Source organism: Larimichthys crocea, chromosome XV, assembly GCF_000972845.2.
Source record: "Larimichthys crocea isolate SSNF chromosome XV, L_crocea_2.0, whole genome shotgun sequence".
In the NCBI taxonomy this organism is placed as follows: Eukaryota; Metazoa; Chordata; class Actinopteri; family Sciaenidae; genus Larimichthys; species Larimichthys crocea.
The window spans coordinates 21,247,638-21,262,574 of NC_040025.1; the positions used below are offsets into that span (position 1 = coordinate 21,247,638).

The 14,937-nt window shown below is 40.6% G+C and overlaps 1 protein-coding gene across 1 annotated transcript in view; it reads left to right on the plus strand.

The window, feature by feature from the left end:
* The first annotated feature begins 483 nt into the window (after positions 1-483).
* Positions 484-14,937, plus strand: part of b4galt5 (UDP-Gal:betaGlcNAc beta 1,4- galactosyltransferase, polypeptide 5) — a 28,533-nt gene continuing 14,079 nt past the window's right edge. The window contains exon 1 of the mRNA XM_010751709.3: positions 484-1,124. Within this exon, the coding sequence (XP_010750011.1) occupies positions 1,019-1,124 (106 nt within the window). The 5' untranslated portion in view covers positions 484-1,018. The remainder of the gene's footprint in view (positions 1,125-14,937) is intronic.

Consider the following 14,937-nt stretch of genomic DNA (forward strand, 5'->3'; position numbering starts at 1 on the left):
TAACACATTGTGTATTTGTTTGTATGTTACTGTGTTTTGTGTAATAAAACTGTTTTGAAATGAACTGAATTAATTATATACAAGTAGGTGACAAATAGGGGTTTGTATATATTTTTTTAAAAGTATAGTATAAGTATGTATAGCCTACATGTCTATAAGTATATACACCATACACGACTTATACATGGATGATACATACAAATATATAGACAATGATCAAATTAGGTCTAGTACAAAAGCCATGAAATAATTCCTATATATGCTCTAAATACAATAAAATAAAGGTTATTGTTTTTAGTGTGTTTCAAATAGGTTCCACACAACCTTAACTTGTGTGTCAGAGCAAACCTCGGTTTAAATGAGCTGGCAGAGGTTACACTGGTGCTTTGATTAGTAGATTGTTGATTAGAGATTGTTAAGCTAAAGCATAACGCATCATTGGCGACGGTTGCCAAAGAGATTGCATTGTTACGAGTTTTTTTTTTTTTTTTTTTTTTTTTTTTGGTCGCCAGGTTACGTTGCTTAACGCTGTTGTCGGGTACTGCTAACGCCCACTTCATATTCCTCATTTCGCAAAAGGGCTGCCCCATTCATAGGCGCTAGCAGGCAGGCGAGCAAAGCGCAGGAGCGGCCGAGCACCGTCAGCGACATAGTGTGTGAGCCAAATGATGGTCTCCCACTGAAAAACACCAGGCCAGGTTAAACTGCGCTATCATCGCCAGACGTTTCGACATCGGACATACTCTCAACCAAAGCCGGAACCATCCCCTTAATGGAATGGGGATCTGAATGTTTTGACTGAATACTGGGAGCTCCTGTGCTCGACCTGCCGCGGAAATAGACTGACTTCCTAGTCGCTTGGCTCCTCACCGCTGCCGCAGACCGGCCACCTTACTCGGCTCATTTAACCCAGTCTGTCCGCGGACCACTGGCTCTGGCATCTGGACACATCGGAACTGCTCTATAGTATTTGTAGATAACGCAGACGTGCCTGTGTGTGCTTTTTGCTGCCTGTATAATGCCGACACATCTGCGGTTCCGGAGAAGGTCATTCCTTGGGCTTATATTCCTTTTTTCACTGTCCACCTCCGCATTGTATTTCATCTACTCCGCCCCCGGTATCGGTAAGTGAAATTCAAAATTAGGGGGGTGGGGGGGGCGATGATATGATTCCATATGATTATTAATTAGGATGAAGTGAGGTTGTTTGGATGGGTTGTTAGGTCATGTGTAACATCTCGGCTTGCCAGTGGGAGTGTAGACCAGCGAAGGGGCCATGCGCCTCAACCGAGCCCTGATCTCTCCCAATCGATGATGACACTCAGCTGGATGCTGGAACTCAATCCTATAATATCCATGTACCTGGCCACGATAATAACAGTGCTACTGATGGGTATCATGGCTACTGTAATCATGATGTTAGTAGGCCTAACAGCTATGATTATAATGCTTATAGTGGCTGGCGCCACAGGCAACAATATGGTAATTTGGCTTTGATTTTGGGTTCAATGCTGGCATATTTAAAGTTGACCCAAGTGCAGTTCACAATTCTCACCATGTCATCATTGTCTTATCTTTTTTTTTTTTTTCCTTCGGGCAAAGGTCAGGCTATACTCATAAATTCATAGGCCTAAATTACATGGAGATCATAATGACAAAAAAAACATTGCTGTCGTCATTGCTGCCTGTAAGTCACATGTTGTGTATATTACACAGGTCCTGAATTACCCTTATCTCATTTATGCGTTTCATCAGCCACCCCTCTGCCCCATATCTCCTTCTACCATCACTACTTTCTTCTCTCATTGAATGTGTGTGGACTTGTCACGTCAGAGTATCTGTGGTCTCACCCATCTTTCCTTGGAGACATTGTAACGTAGGCCATGGTCCACTTATCCAATCAGTCTAGATATGTTGGGACAAGCATGCTTGCTATTTCGGTCATTATCCCTCATGTGAATCCTAGACATCAGTCACTATATTGCATATTATATTGCAGCTTAAAAGCTGAGCTTATCTATGCATGGTACTTAAATGTAAAACTGGAACCTGAATCTGTCCTTGACTCTGTGCCAAACAGATATGTTATAACTTGGCGGTTTTAAGAACACTCACGGTGTGCAAATTAGCTGCAATAAAATGGTTGCCTGCATTAATCTATTGTGGGAAACAGGAGAGGTGAGCTCATGAGAAAAAACAAGGTGCAGTTGAAAGTTGGCTCCTGGGACCTTTTCCTATTTGCTGCTCCACCATTGGCTGGATATCCTGTAGTTCTTGCTGAACATGCATGCGTGACAGTTTTCCTCTGAACAACATGTCAGTTTATGCTCTGATTAAAACAAACCACACTTTTATCCGAGCCCTAATACAACAACAGACAGTTTACAGAAGTAGATCCAAACACACTGCTATCACTACAATTCACAGTCAGTAGCTAAGGGCCTTCCACTTCATGTTTGACTGAGTGACATAGTGCTGTCATACAAGTGTAGCTTTTCTAAAACCTCAAAGAGAGAGTTGGTCCTTCTTACTCATCAAAATGGGTATTGATCCATTCACGCTTTTTACCTGCTGTGGACAACTTAATCAATAATCGAATCAATTCTCATACGGAGGACACATTACTGACAGGAATAGCCTGTGTAAGTCCCAGTAACAGAGAGCAATGAATAGCCTAAATGTGAAACTAATAAACAAATAAATCAACCGGGATAAAAATAATTCTTCACTCACTCTTTCACTGTTTTTACAGCTCAAGTATTGATGGTATCTTGGCCATATCCATCCTCCTGGGTGTTGACTATTGTAGGGCTGTAATGGTCACGTGGTTTACAGTACTAGAGGGTTTGTTCAGAAGCAGAACAAGGACCGGCAGCACCAGTCCATTAATTATAGATGGTAACCAGGAGCTAGGCAGCTTCTGCTGCTGTTACTAAAAGCTACAGTTTAGTCTTTTACACTTGGGGTGCCTGGTGGAGCTCTGGCAGCCTGAGTCTGAGCAGAGAAATCGGGTGGGGGTTGGGGAGATGGTGCTTAACAGGTATTGTTCCAATTTTTTAGTTGGTATGATTTACTCACGGGTAGTGATATCGATGGACATTAGCTGAGGTTTGAGATCCTGTGGTCAGAGATGCACCAGTCAGCCGCAGTTTGTCAAGACAGGCAGCAAATGTAGCTATTTAAATGTTAAAAACATTTAAAACCCACAACACAGCATTAGCATTCGATTTAACCATCCCCAACAGAATACATCTTCATTAGTGTAGAATCTCCTCTCAGACCTCAATATAGCAGACCTACTCAGCAAAGTTCAATGATACATAGTTTGGCAAAGTTTGAGTGATAAATGAATTAGACATACAAGATGCTGTGTTCTGTTGTGATCGTTTCTAAGTATTGAGTACTGTTTTGGTCTGCCATACTGGAGCCTTGCTGCAACATCTTCCACTTGGTCATAGTCTGAGCTACGGTCCATACATCATTATTACTTCCAGTAAGTAACTTTAACCACACTGTATATCTGGAAATCTGCCCTATCCCTTTTAGAGCAGGCAAAGACGGATGTAGTTGTCAGAGTGGGCATCAGACATGCCAGTTCACATCATTTCACCATAAATAATCCCAGCTGCAGTGTTTATGAATGATCGCTCTAGCTTTCCCTCTTGCTATGTGAATTCTACCATCTGGTTTCTCCTATAGCATTAAAGGAGTGTAAAGGAGGTATATCGTTGTATGACGGCAGCCACACTTTGAAGGTGAACAGATTTGCTGAAAGGGTTCGTATAGGAGGGGACACTGCAGAGAATTAGCAGAATAATTCAGAGGAATAAGAAGAAACAGAATGATGGAAAATGGCAAGCGGCAAAGGGGGAGGGGGGGTGAATGGAGAGAGAAGGATAAATGAGATGAGCTGAGTTCTTTCCTTCTGCTGGTTTGCACATTGGGGAACCCATCCACAACACCTGAGCAGGGCTTCCTATGATACTCAGGTGGCTTTCAGTGCAGGATGCCCCAATTTCACGGCTTAGTCCATTTCTCTCTCGCTCTCCCCTCCTGTCTTACTCTCTTTGTCGGTTTCTCTGTCTCCATGTAGTCGTATTCACTGACACCCCAGCCTCTATGTTGCCCCTAAGCATGACTGCGGACTGATGCAGGCTGGGAATGCAGGGCACAGCTGGGCCTGATTGCAGCAGTTTATTTAATTAAAACATGAGAGGATCCCACTGGAGAAAGAGCAAGGGAAGACACAGGCTCTATTTATAGGTTTGAACACAGATGCACACACACACACACACCTCCACATCCTGGGAGAGTAAGGAAGACAGGTGCTTCCTTTTGTCTTTGGAGACCAGCCCTCATCCTCCCATCTGAATGGCTGTGTGTGTGAGTGTGTTTGTGTGGCTTGTTTAAGGCTTGTGCATATTTGTCTGTAATCTTATGACAGCCAGAAAGAGTACTAACTTACGGTAACTTACGGTTACTTCACAGTGTGAAGCAATTCAGACACATGGCTGGCAAGCAATTAAGAAATCCACCAGGGTTTGAAACTAGCTTCAGAGTATCATGCATATTTTGTAAAAACAATACAAAGCTGAGACAAGGAAACACAGTTTCCATCTCGACTCGACAAGTAACAAAACATTTTCTAATAGCAATATGTTTGTTTTACGTACTTCCTGATTACACATTCATAGCACCTCCTCAGATTGTTGACGCCTACACATGCCTGATCTTGCAGTCAATCTTTCCGTCAAATTGGTGGTTATGATGCACACTGCCTGTCAGAACAGATCTCAAAAGCAAATGAGCCAAGGCCATTGTAAACACACCTCCTACTCTTGGTGTCAGGGCATAATTGTAGTTCTGCAGGTGTCATGTCTTCAAGTTGGTCTGCTTCATCAGCATGTGTTATATTGAGAGTAACTATCATAAACATACTCTCTGTTGCCCAGTACAATTTTGATTCCTGCCGTTGTAAATATAGAATGATGAGCCCAGTGCAACTGAAAAAACCCATATATATCTCAACCTCTGACTGCCAGATGAACAGCCTCACTAAAGTGTTCCTATCTTTTCTTTAAACCTGTTCAATATGCTTGTAGTAAACATTAAGAGATAAACAATTTTAAGTGTTATACTTATGCAAATAAATCTTGATTTTAAAAAACAAACAAAAAAAACTTGATACGGTCTTGCCACATGTGATACATTATCAACTCTGGCAACTGTGTGGCAATCTGATTGAGATAATGAGGCAGATTTTAAAACTGAAGACATTTTAGTTTTGAACCAGTTTTGTGTTCTGGCACTTCAGCCTTTTGATAGCTTGTTGACATTTAAATGATGGTGTTGTATGTGTGTCTGATTTTGTGTATATTTTGGTAGACACTCATTCATCACATTGCTCTATAAAACTCGTTGTAATGCATGTAAGGCATTTGATTGTGTTGTTCAGTTACACAGAAATTGTGATGTACTGTTGTTGACTTTCTTGCAATATGTCACAAATTGCAGATTCTGCCAACACAGTGACACTCAGTCATTATCGTGGGCAAAATATCAGCATACTGTCATGAGTTGTCCTATAATTGCATACTTTGATAATTGAATGTTGAATGCTGTCACTCTTCCTCTCCTCCTACCTTCTCCTACCATCAGGGATTCGTTTGTGGAGACTAGCAGGAGGACCATGTTTTTTGATTTGTGCTCACTTTGTGCCCTGTCATCACTTTCATGGCGGAGGTATCATAGGCCACTTTTGTGCTATCACTCTGTGCACTCTCAGTCCTAATGACTTTGTATGCCCCCCCTCCTCCTCCTTCAGTACTACTAGGCATGCTGGTCTCTCCACAGAAAGCTGTTTTTTCTACAGCAGTTTTTATATTTCCTCTGGTCTCACACACTTACACTTACATCCACAGTCCCTGGCAGGACATAAAACATCAAAAAACATATGAACATATACATAAATGAAATAGACAAGTCACTCATGACACACACAAACACACACAACATAAAAACATTCTGTCAGCACCATAAATCAGTGGTTACAGTTTTGACTGTTTTTTAGTGAAAATTTCAGTTGTGGCTTAAAGCTCCTGATGGAGAGACAGCTCTTTAAATCAACTGCTAGTGCATGCCACTGTGTTGCGGCCTTAAAAGAATAAGAAGACTGCCCAAAAGTTGTGCGGTAAGGAGGTAGTTGGGCAGTAAGGGCTGTATGCTTAGTACATGTACAAATATGTGTCTGTTTGTTTGTTCAGCCACTTCCTGCTTTGTTGACCTTTCTTTGTAACAATGCATAGCTGCTTTTACCCAGAAACATTTGAATCCTAATTTGTGTAAAAGCTAGTACTTGTAAAGATCATACAGATTATCTTGGTATTTTTTATTAGGAGGAAATGAATAAGTATCTATCTTTTATCTGTACCTTTTTCTTTTTCCTGAACTTTGTTTTGCCTATACATATATTAACAGCTTTCTGTCTGTGGCAGTAGTTGTGCCCATGTGTGCTAAGTGGTCATGTTGCCTCTGTGCTGATACCTTGCTTCTATTAATGCAGTACAGCTTCTCTGGCACTCTTACACCCATCAATCTCTTGCCCTGAAGGCCCACTGTAATGCTACCCCCACCACACCTCCCACCCTCCTTCTGCTGCTTAATTGATCCATCCATTTAGCTCAACCCAGCCAGCCTCTTAAGGCTGATTTCCAGAGGCTAGGGTTAGCCAGGGTGAAATATTAACTTGGTGCCAAGTTGCCTCAGATAGATTACACTATGAATAAACAACTTTATAGTGATAAATTATGCAGCTTCTCTATTTAACGTCTTTAAAGTTTGTCAGTCATTTAAAAATTGAGTATTTACAGAATTCAGTTCAATCACTGAAATTCCTCAGGCTGGAACACTTAAGGTCTGGCATTTGACATTTTCACTCCAGTTGCCATGGTTCCCCGAGGGCTTGTTCCCATCTAGGACTGACTCTTTTTTTTTTTTATTGTCATGGCAACCAGAGAAACATGCCATCCTTGTTCCCATGATGATTGGGGTGACAACAAATCCACAAATCCCCAAGAATACTGTCATTACAGTCATTTGGGATACGGCCATGGACTGTCTTTTTGTCCAGGACATGTGTACACCGTAAAGGGGACTCTACAGAAAAAGTCATTACAACTAGTATAATAATGCCAGACTTGCCCCAGCACTATAAACATGTCAAAATTGTTATTTCTGTCTCTGTCTATAGACCTTTTAGCACTCTGCAAATCTGCCTGTTGTGGTAGTTAGTTCCCTGTACAGTCCAAGGACATGTGACTCTAAATACTTTAACAAAGGAATCTAGTTAAACATCAATAGAGCAGGAGTTCATTGCACCTTGTGAGTCATACAGACGCAGGAGCAATCCTCTTAAAGCCTTTCATTGACCGTGTGATACCCTACCCACTATTCCCTATCTTACACACACACCCACAGTACTGTACAATCCAAATATGGTTTACTAGAACATACAGGAACACTGAGAATCACCCTCAAAAGGACATAGATGACGTAGTGTATTTTGATTGTGACATTGTAAAATCTCCAACATTCCTTTCCCAGTCAAGAGATCATGAGTCCTGACTTTTGTCTGAATACTTTTAGAGGAAGTCATTTAATCCAGTGTTTTCAAGACAATTCAGTTTATATTTGTGGATATTCATAATTTTGCCAAAGCCAATTGTAGGAAACAAGAGATTAGTCTGACCTAAAATGTGATAACATGCTATGCGCAGATCTACTGAGGATCAATTTTGAACAGATGGTTCCAACCTGTTGCTGCTGATGCACTGTAATATTTATTTCGGTATAAACAAGCAAGCATTATAAAAGTCTCCTGTTCAACGTGAATGGATTTGCTGTGTGGCACAGGATATAGCTCATTGGGTTTATGTATAAGACACACTCACAAATAGTAACTGAACTAAGTCAAAGACAAACTCTTGTTTTCGGTGTGCCTTAATTTTTTGCAACACATTTTAAATATGATATATTGACTTGGCCTTCCCCTTCAATTATGTACAGTTAGGTCCATACATATTTGGACACTGAGACAAGTTTTGTTATTTTGGTTGTTAACCTAAATCTATTCAAGTTTTAGTTAAATAATGAATATGGGCTTAAAGTGCAGTCTCTTAGCTTTAATTTGGGCAAAAGGTTTAATTATTTTTACAGCTCGCAATATGTATATAAAAAAGAACACATTCGTGAGGTCTGAAACACAAAAAGGCCTGGACGTCCACAGAAGACAACAGTGGTGGATGATTATAAGACCCTTTTTCATGGTTTTGATGTTTTTCGAACATCAAGCCAAATTAGGAACACTCTCCAGGAGGTAGACATATCATTCTCCAAGTCTACCATAAAGAGAAGACGTTACAAGCAGATACAGAGGGTTTACCACAAGGTGCAAACCATTAACCCTCAAGAAAAGTAAGGCCAGATTAGACTGTCAAAAACCATTTTAAAAAGTCAGCCCAGTTCTGGAACAGTGTTCTTTGGACAGATGAAACTAAGATCAATCTTAAACTGTAGAAAACGGTGGATGCAGTGTGTGGCATGGGCATGCGTGGTTTGCAGTAGCACTGGGTCACTAGTGTTCGTTGATGATTTGACAGAAGATGGTAGCAGCTGGATGAATTCAGTATAGGGATATACTGTTTGCTCAGATTCAGCAAAGTTGACTGGACGGTGCTTCACTTTACAGACTGACAATGATCCAAAACATTTTAAAGAAGTTTTTTAAGACAAATAAGTGTAATATTCTGCAATGATCAGGTCAATCACCTGATTTCAACCCGATCAAGCATGCATTTCAATTGCTGAAGACAAAACTTAGGTAGATCCACAAACGTGCAACAACTGCAATAAAGGCCTGGCAAAGAATCACAAAGAAGGAAACCTAGCATAAGGTGATGCCCATGGGCTCTAGACTTCAAGCAACCATTGTCTACAAAAGAGTAAGAAGTAAATTCCTGTTTCATTCAGTTCTTTTTTTTTTCAAGCTGAAATTATGCACTTCAATAGCATCTTGGTTATTTCATTTCAAATCCATTGTGGAGCATTACAGAGCCAAAATTATGAAAATTCTATCACTGTCCAAATATTTTTGGGCCTAAATGTAGCTAATGTATTTAAATCAGTACAGTATGTACAATATGTATTTCCCCTAAAGCTTGTTTTTTAATTGTACTTATGACCCCAGCTTCATGCAACCTAAAATCCTGTTCTTGTTACTGTCCCTGCAATTAATTGTTTGTCTGTCTGTCTCGCTTACCTATAAAAAGTCATAGCAACCACAGGTGAGCCCTGTACACATAGTAACTCTAGTCGTATGTATTATACTTTTGTCTGTAAGATGACCCATGTCCAAGCCCTGTAGTCTGAATATTTGACCACGGACAGATGGTTGAGCTGAGTGTGGTCGAGGGATAGAGAGTTGTGAGTCATTTCAGATGCAGACTGAAGGTCTCGTGTTGAGGCACTAATCATTTATGTAACCTAATCATCCTGAGGAGAATCCCAGTCTTTGTTGATCCAGTCTGGGCCTCCCTTTGTTCTTGAGACTGTTACCATGGTTACTTTGGTCATGTGTTTAATGGCAGTCAAACTGTAACTTGTGTTAACCTGGTGCACAAAAGTGATGACGCCAATGAGATCTAAAACAAATGTTGATACCAATGTTGATGACAAGTGGAGTACTGCTGATGGTAGGGATCATGGTTGGGATGACTGCATCTGTTTTCCCATAATAAGTGTTTAATGAAAGCAGGTGTGCTCTGTCTAAAATGTGCTTACCTCTGGACTGTTGTTTTCCATACACACATGTGTTTAATTATTATTTTTCCATAAAAATACATCTGCATTTCAAATACTTATATTAATGATTTGTGTCTTAGTACAACATTAGACCCTGTGCAAACAGCCAAGTATTGTTTCCTAGGGGTTGAATATAAAATAGATTATCCTTCTAATCCTTGCTTAATTACCTTGCTACAGTGACTTAAATATTGTTTTACACTATCTGAAAACAATATAAAAAGAATCTATCAGGAAGGATCTTTTGCTACTAAAAAGACTAAAAACTTTCTTAGATACCAGCTTGGCCAGGGAATTTGGTATGGTTATGGTTGGAATTGCATCAGCAAGAGAGCTCTTAAGGGTCAAGATGGCGAGGAGAATCGATTACAGTGAATGATAATTCTTTCAATGCACTGAAAAAATGTGAAACTTGTCTTCCAAGATTAAACTGAGTATTTCCACCCAGTGGCCAAAGACTGAAATACCTGTTGGACAGGTATTAACCTATTGGACAGTTGCCTTTCTGTCTAGCTGTCTGACTGTGGAACATAAACATGGAAAACAAAAAAATATGTAATGAATACATACTGCACAGTACAAGCTACACCTGCAATGTGAGCTTGTCTGTATTCGATTGACCAATGTAGTGTGTTCACAGATAAGGTCACACTGTGCTACGGCAAAAGTTTAGCCAGGATCTACTTTTTGCACGCCGTATCCCAACTACGCCAAATTAAGTGGTCACATTAATATGCCAAGCAGGTTCCATCATTTGTTGTACCGCTATTCTCATTCTGAGCACAGCCACAACTGACAGTGTGAATATCAAGATGATCCTTCCCAACACACACCTGTCTCATTCACAGGTATCCAGATCAACACATTAGGTTGGCCATGGCAGCAAAGGCAAACAATCAGCACGGAACCGACGTAGGAGCTTCATTATCAGGCTCCTCTAATAAAATCTCAGGAGGGCAGCTTAGTTGATAACCAAGCACAGTGGTAGACAGAGCTGATTTACATGCACTGTATGATAAAAGTGCAAATATATTATTATATTAATATTAATATTCACAGCTGTTTTTATATTATGCGTTGGTGTAGCCAGGTTAGAGATAAGATGGTTAAACGGCCAGACTCAACGCTGTTTATTAGATCTTCAGGTAGACTTGTAGTCGCTCAAAATACAGTTCTTAACAGACTTTAGTGGGTTGTTAAGAAACCTGAATACATTCTAATACAGTCTAATGGCTTGTAATAGACTAGATAAAAAAGTTTTTTTTTCTTGTCACTGTTTTCTCACCAGGAAAGATGTTCTTTCTGCTTAGACCATGCTCCTTATTCATTCAGTTCGCCCTGTTTCTCAACTGCACAATACCGGCAACTAGTTCATATTCAGCCCTCGCTGTCTTTACCTCCTTTTCTTGTATACACAGTTAATTTAATTTCAGCCGACATCAGCCTGTTCCGTTAAAAAAAAACGTGTTTTTCTACATCAACAGAATCCGTGTCATGGCCTGGATTCATGTTGGCAGAAATTAATTGGTTTGTAGCTTAAATCTGAAATTCATTAATCAATTTACTACCACTTTGAGTTATTTACATAACCCAAATCTCATGAAATATTAACTGCACCAACTGCAGCTACTAAGCCTGCACAATTTCTAAATGTTTTCCAATTTATACATGGACCAATATTTAATACATATACTAAATGCCTTCTGGGATATAAACTCTTGCCTATACTACTTTGTCCTATTATGCCACTTGGCATCATATGTTTAGTTAAGCAGAATAAGGTTTTCATTTAGCATTTTTGTAATAAGCCAGATTACCTAGTGTATCCCAGTAAGTTTAGGTGTGTACACACAAATCACAGTGCCCTGTGCAATTTCTGCATTTAGTACAATGACAGAAGCATTAAGGTATTGCAGCTACATAGATCCTCACAGAGAATTAGATGTGGAAACCCAGAGAAGGGCATGTGTGGTTTTGCATCTTGCTCAACTGCATCAAGCTACTGTGGCAATGTGCTCATTGCCCCATTTGTTCAGTCAACAGGAGTAACCTCCAGCTGTGAAGAGACCTCATCTTTCTGCTGGGGGGAAATAGGAAAATGCAGCGAGCAGGAGAAAATAGGCAGAGGCAGTGTGTGTGTCTGTGTGTGTGTGTGTGTGTGTCTGTGTGTGTGTGTGTGTGTGTACCTGTCTGTGCATGTCCTCTGAACACTCCGTACATGGAGCCACTGCAATAACACAAGAATGTTCTGGACAGCTGCCAAATATAAAGGCAGGCGGAAGTGGGCTGGCAGGGGTACTGCAGGAATGGGCTCAGTCCTACCAACACCACAACTGTTTCACTTAAGTCCCGAGATCAGGACAGGACATGGTGTGAAATAGTTTGTGTCTGCAGGGGTTTACTGGTTCCAACAAGATTTTAGATGCACAAGTATTCACTTAATAAACACTCTATGTTTTGACAAAGAGATTGAAAAAGAGATTGTGAAAGGATGCAATAAAGCAGCATAAGCATACGGTTTCTTGGCTAAGACAAAGTCTAAAAAGCCGTGGTGAGAGAGGAAGCAGAGAGGACACATGGTGGGAAGACACTGAAATGACTCTTGAGTTGATTTAATGACCTGCAGTGTAGTTGCATTTGGCAGGAGCTGAGTTAAAGGGTGGTGAAACCTGCAGTTTCAGTCCTTCTACACGCACACACAAAAAACAATCAAATGGACACGGAGAGCAGCAGCGGACAGGGAAGGGAGGATCAGGGAGGGTTATCACCACACGTAGGCACACTCACTACAGTAGCCAAGAGCCACTAGAAAACTACCCAAGGGGCCAGCCAGAATCCAAAACTTAATTAAAACTTTTATCATAAATGAAAACGGCTTTTTGTTATTTACCCCGTGTCTGTCTGCAGACTTTAGTTATCTAGCATAATTTACAACACTTTTCCTCCAGCAGCTGCAGAATCTGAAAAAAAAAAAGCTAGTCACTAACTGTGTCTGTCTACCGTTAGGTAGTGTACAGTGGGTGTTTTTAGAGATTTTTTGCTGACAAAAGGGGCTGACTGTGGCGGAAAAATGCTATAAGAGCAGTGAGAGTGACACAAAACAGTTTTTTAAAATAATTGACATTATAAGAATATTGATGATACATTTTAAGTTTGAACATGTTTGAACTTTGCTCGTGTAACAGCTGATGCATAAGTGGAGGAAGTTCACAGTATTATGGTTTAGTGCAGCAGATAACACCCTCATACCACAGCCCAAGAGGTGATGCATTGATGTATACGATTTTAAATCCACTATAACAGTGTTCTTTCCTCTTCACTCCATTATCCCATGCACTAGAACATTTTTCAGACCAAAGCTAGAACCTAGGATAAACTGACAATGAGAGAAAATAACTCTTGTATTTTCCATCTAACATTTTATCCACCCAGAAGATTATACAGGCAGCAGCTTAAAAGAGAAAAAGACAAGAGAAACATAGTATGTACTGGGAAAAGAAAGTGTCTCTTGCGCAAACACACATACATATAATCAATCTGTCTGTCTTTCGCTCCCCATCTCTCACTTTCTCTTCCTCAGATCTGTTCTCCAGTATATTTTCTTGCAGCAGAATGAAAACAAGGGGTCCTGGCACTGCTGTGTCATTTATGTAATTCTCCTCACCGCGTCTGGTCCCTGTGTTTCTCTGACATATAGTGGCTCGACAGACACAGTGACTCAAGGGAGGGTCACACACACACACACACACACACACAAACACACACACACACACATTTGGGACAGCAGAGCAGATGGAGGGGCAGAGTGACCAAAGAAGACCAAAAATGAACCCGGTCTAAACCCCATGCTGTCCCTGCTGGCATGTGTTAGTGGATGCTGTGTCTGAGTGTGATATATTATTTGAGAGAGGTGTTTTTATCTCCCACGACACAGTTTCCATTACCCGTACTTTCCAATTACGCTGCACATGATTATCGGTACAACATATCTTCTAAATGTGTGTCATCGGCTCCACTCCCTCACTTTCTCTTGTAAAGTTTGGCATTTCTTACAGTGACGAGTGCACTGCTGCGTTACTCAGCTAAGATAGCAGCGCATGTTTATCTTTGTCTGGAGGTTAATCAATTGATTAGTGTCATTGATTAACCAGGACGGTTCAATATAGCTTTAAAGCTGATGTGTTAAGAAAGAAAGAAAGATCTGTAGGGAGGTTGAGTTTGACACATGCAGTATACTGTATGCAATCAGTGCAGAGGTGTGAAAACAGTATTGTAATTCAGTACTTTTCCTTTTTTCTGTGTAGTAATAACCAGCGGGTTAAAGTGTGCAGCGCAAGTCAGAATGCAGGGAGTTTTGTATATTTCATAAGGCTTCTGATGATTTGTTCAGTCTTTTCCTTCTCTCCTTTTTTTTTTGTAACAGTTGCCCTTACTTTCACCTCTATTTTACAGGATATGAACACATTAATAGATTGCCATAAAAGTTTGCTGATGTCACGTCAATGATTTTCCCTTCTGTGTTTCAGAAATTGTAGTACATGAATTAAAAAATGCCAGAGGGAATGGTGTGAGTCATGAGCACAAGGGTTTATCCCTCACAGAGTGGGAAGGCCAAGAAGAGCAAGATTTGGGACCGATGACAATTGAATGAATGGTATTTGCCGCCCTAAAGGGGAAGTGGGGAGAAGAAGCACAAGTGGTTTTGAGGCTCTCAGGATGTTGGCACAAAGCCAGAAACTGTGATTACAGCTGACATCATTACTGGTGCCGTCAATGATAAAAAGTACTCGGCCTGACATCTGCTCTGAGAATCTTGTCTTCATGGTTTTGCTTTTCTTTTTTTTTCTTTTTTTCTGTCATAGACTCTTGCTTTCTTGATCTCCTGTCTATCAGCCAGCCAATCTGTTTATGTCTTCCCAGTCCAGTGCAGGAACTCTCAGGAACTTTTTTGGATTCCTGTGTGCATGACGAGGGTTCTGGATAGTGTAGTTAAGATGGACTGTCCTGTTATTGTATTTCCACACACACACACACACAAAGTCTGGGTGTGGTGTGAAGGGCTGTGTGCCCTCGTCATGC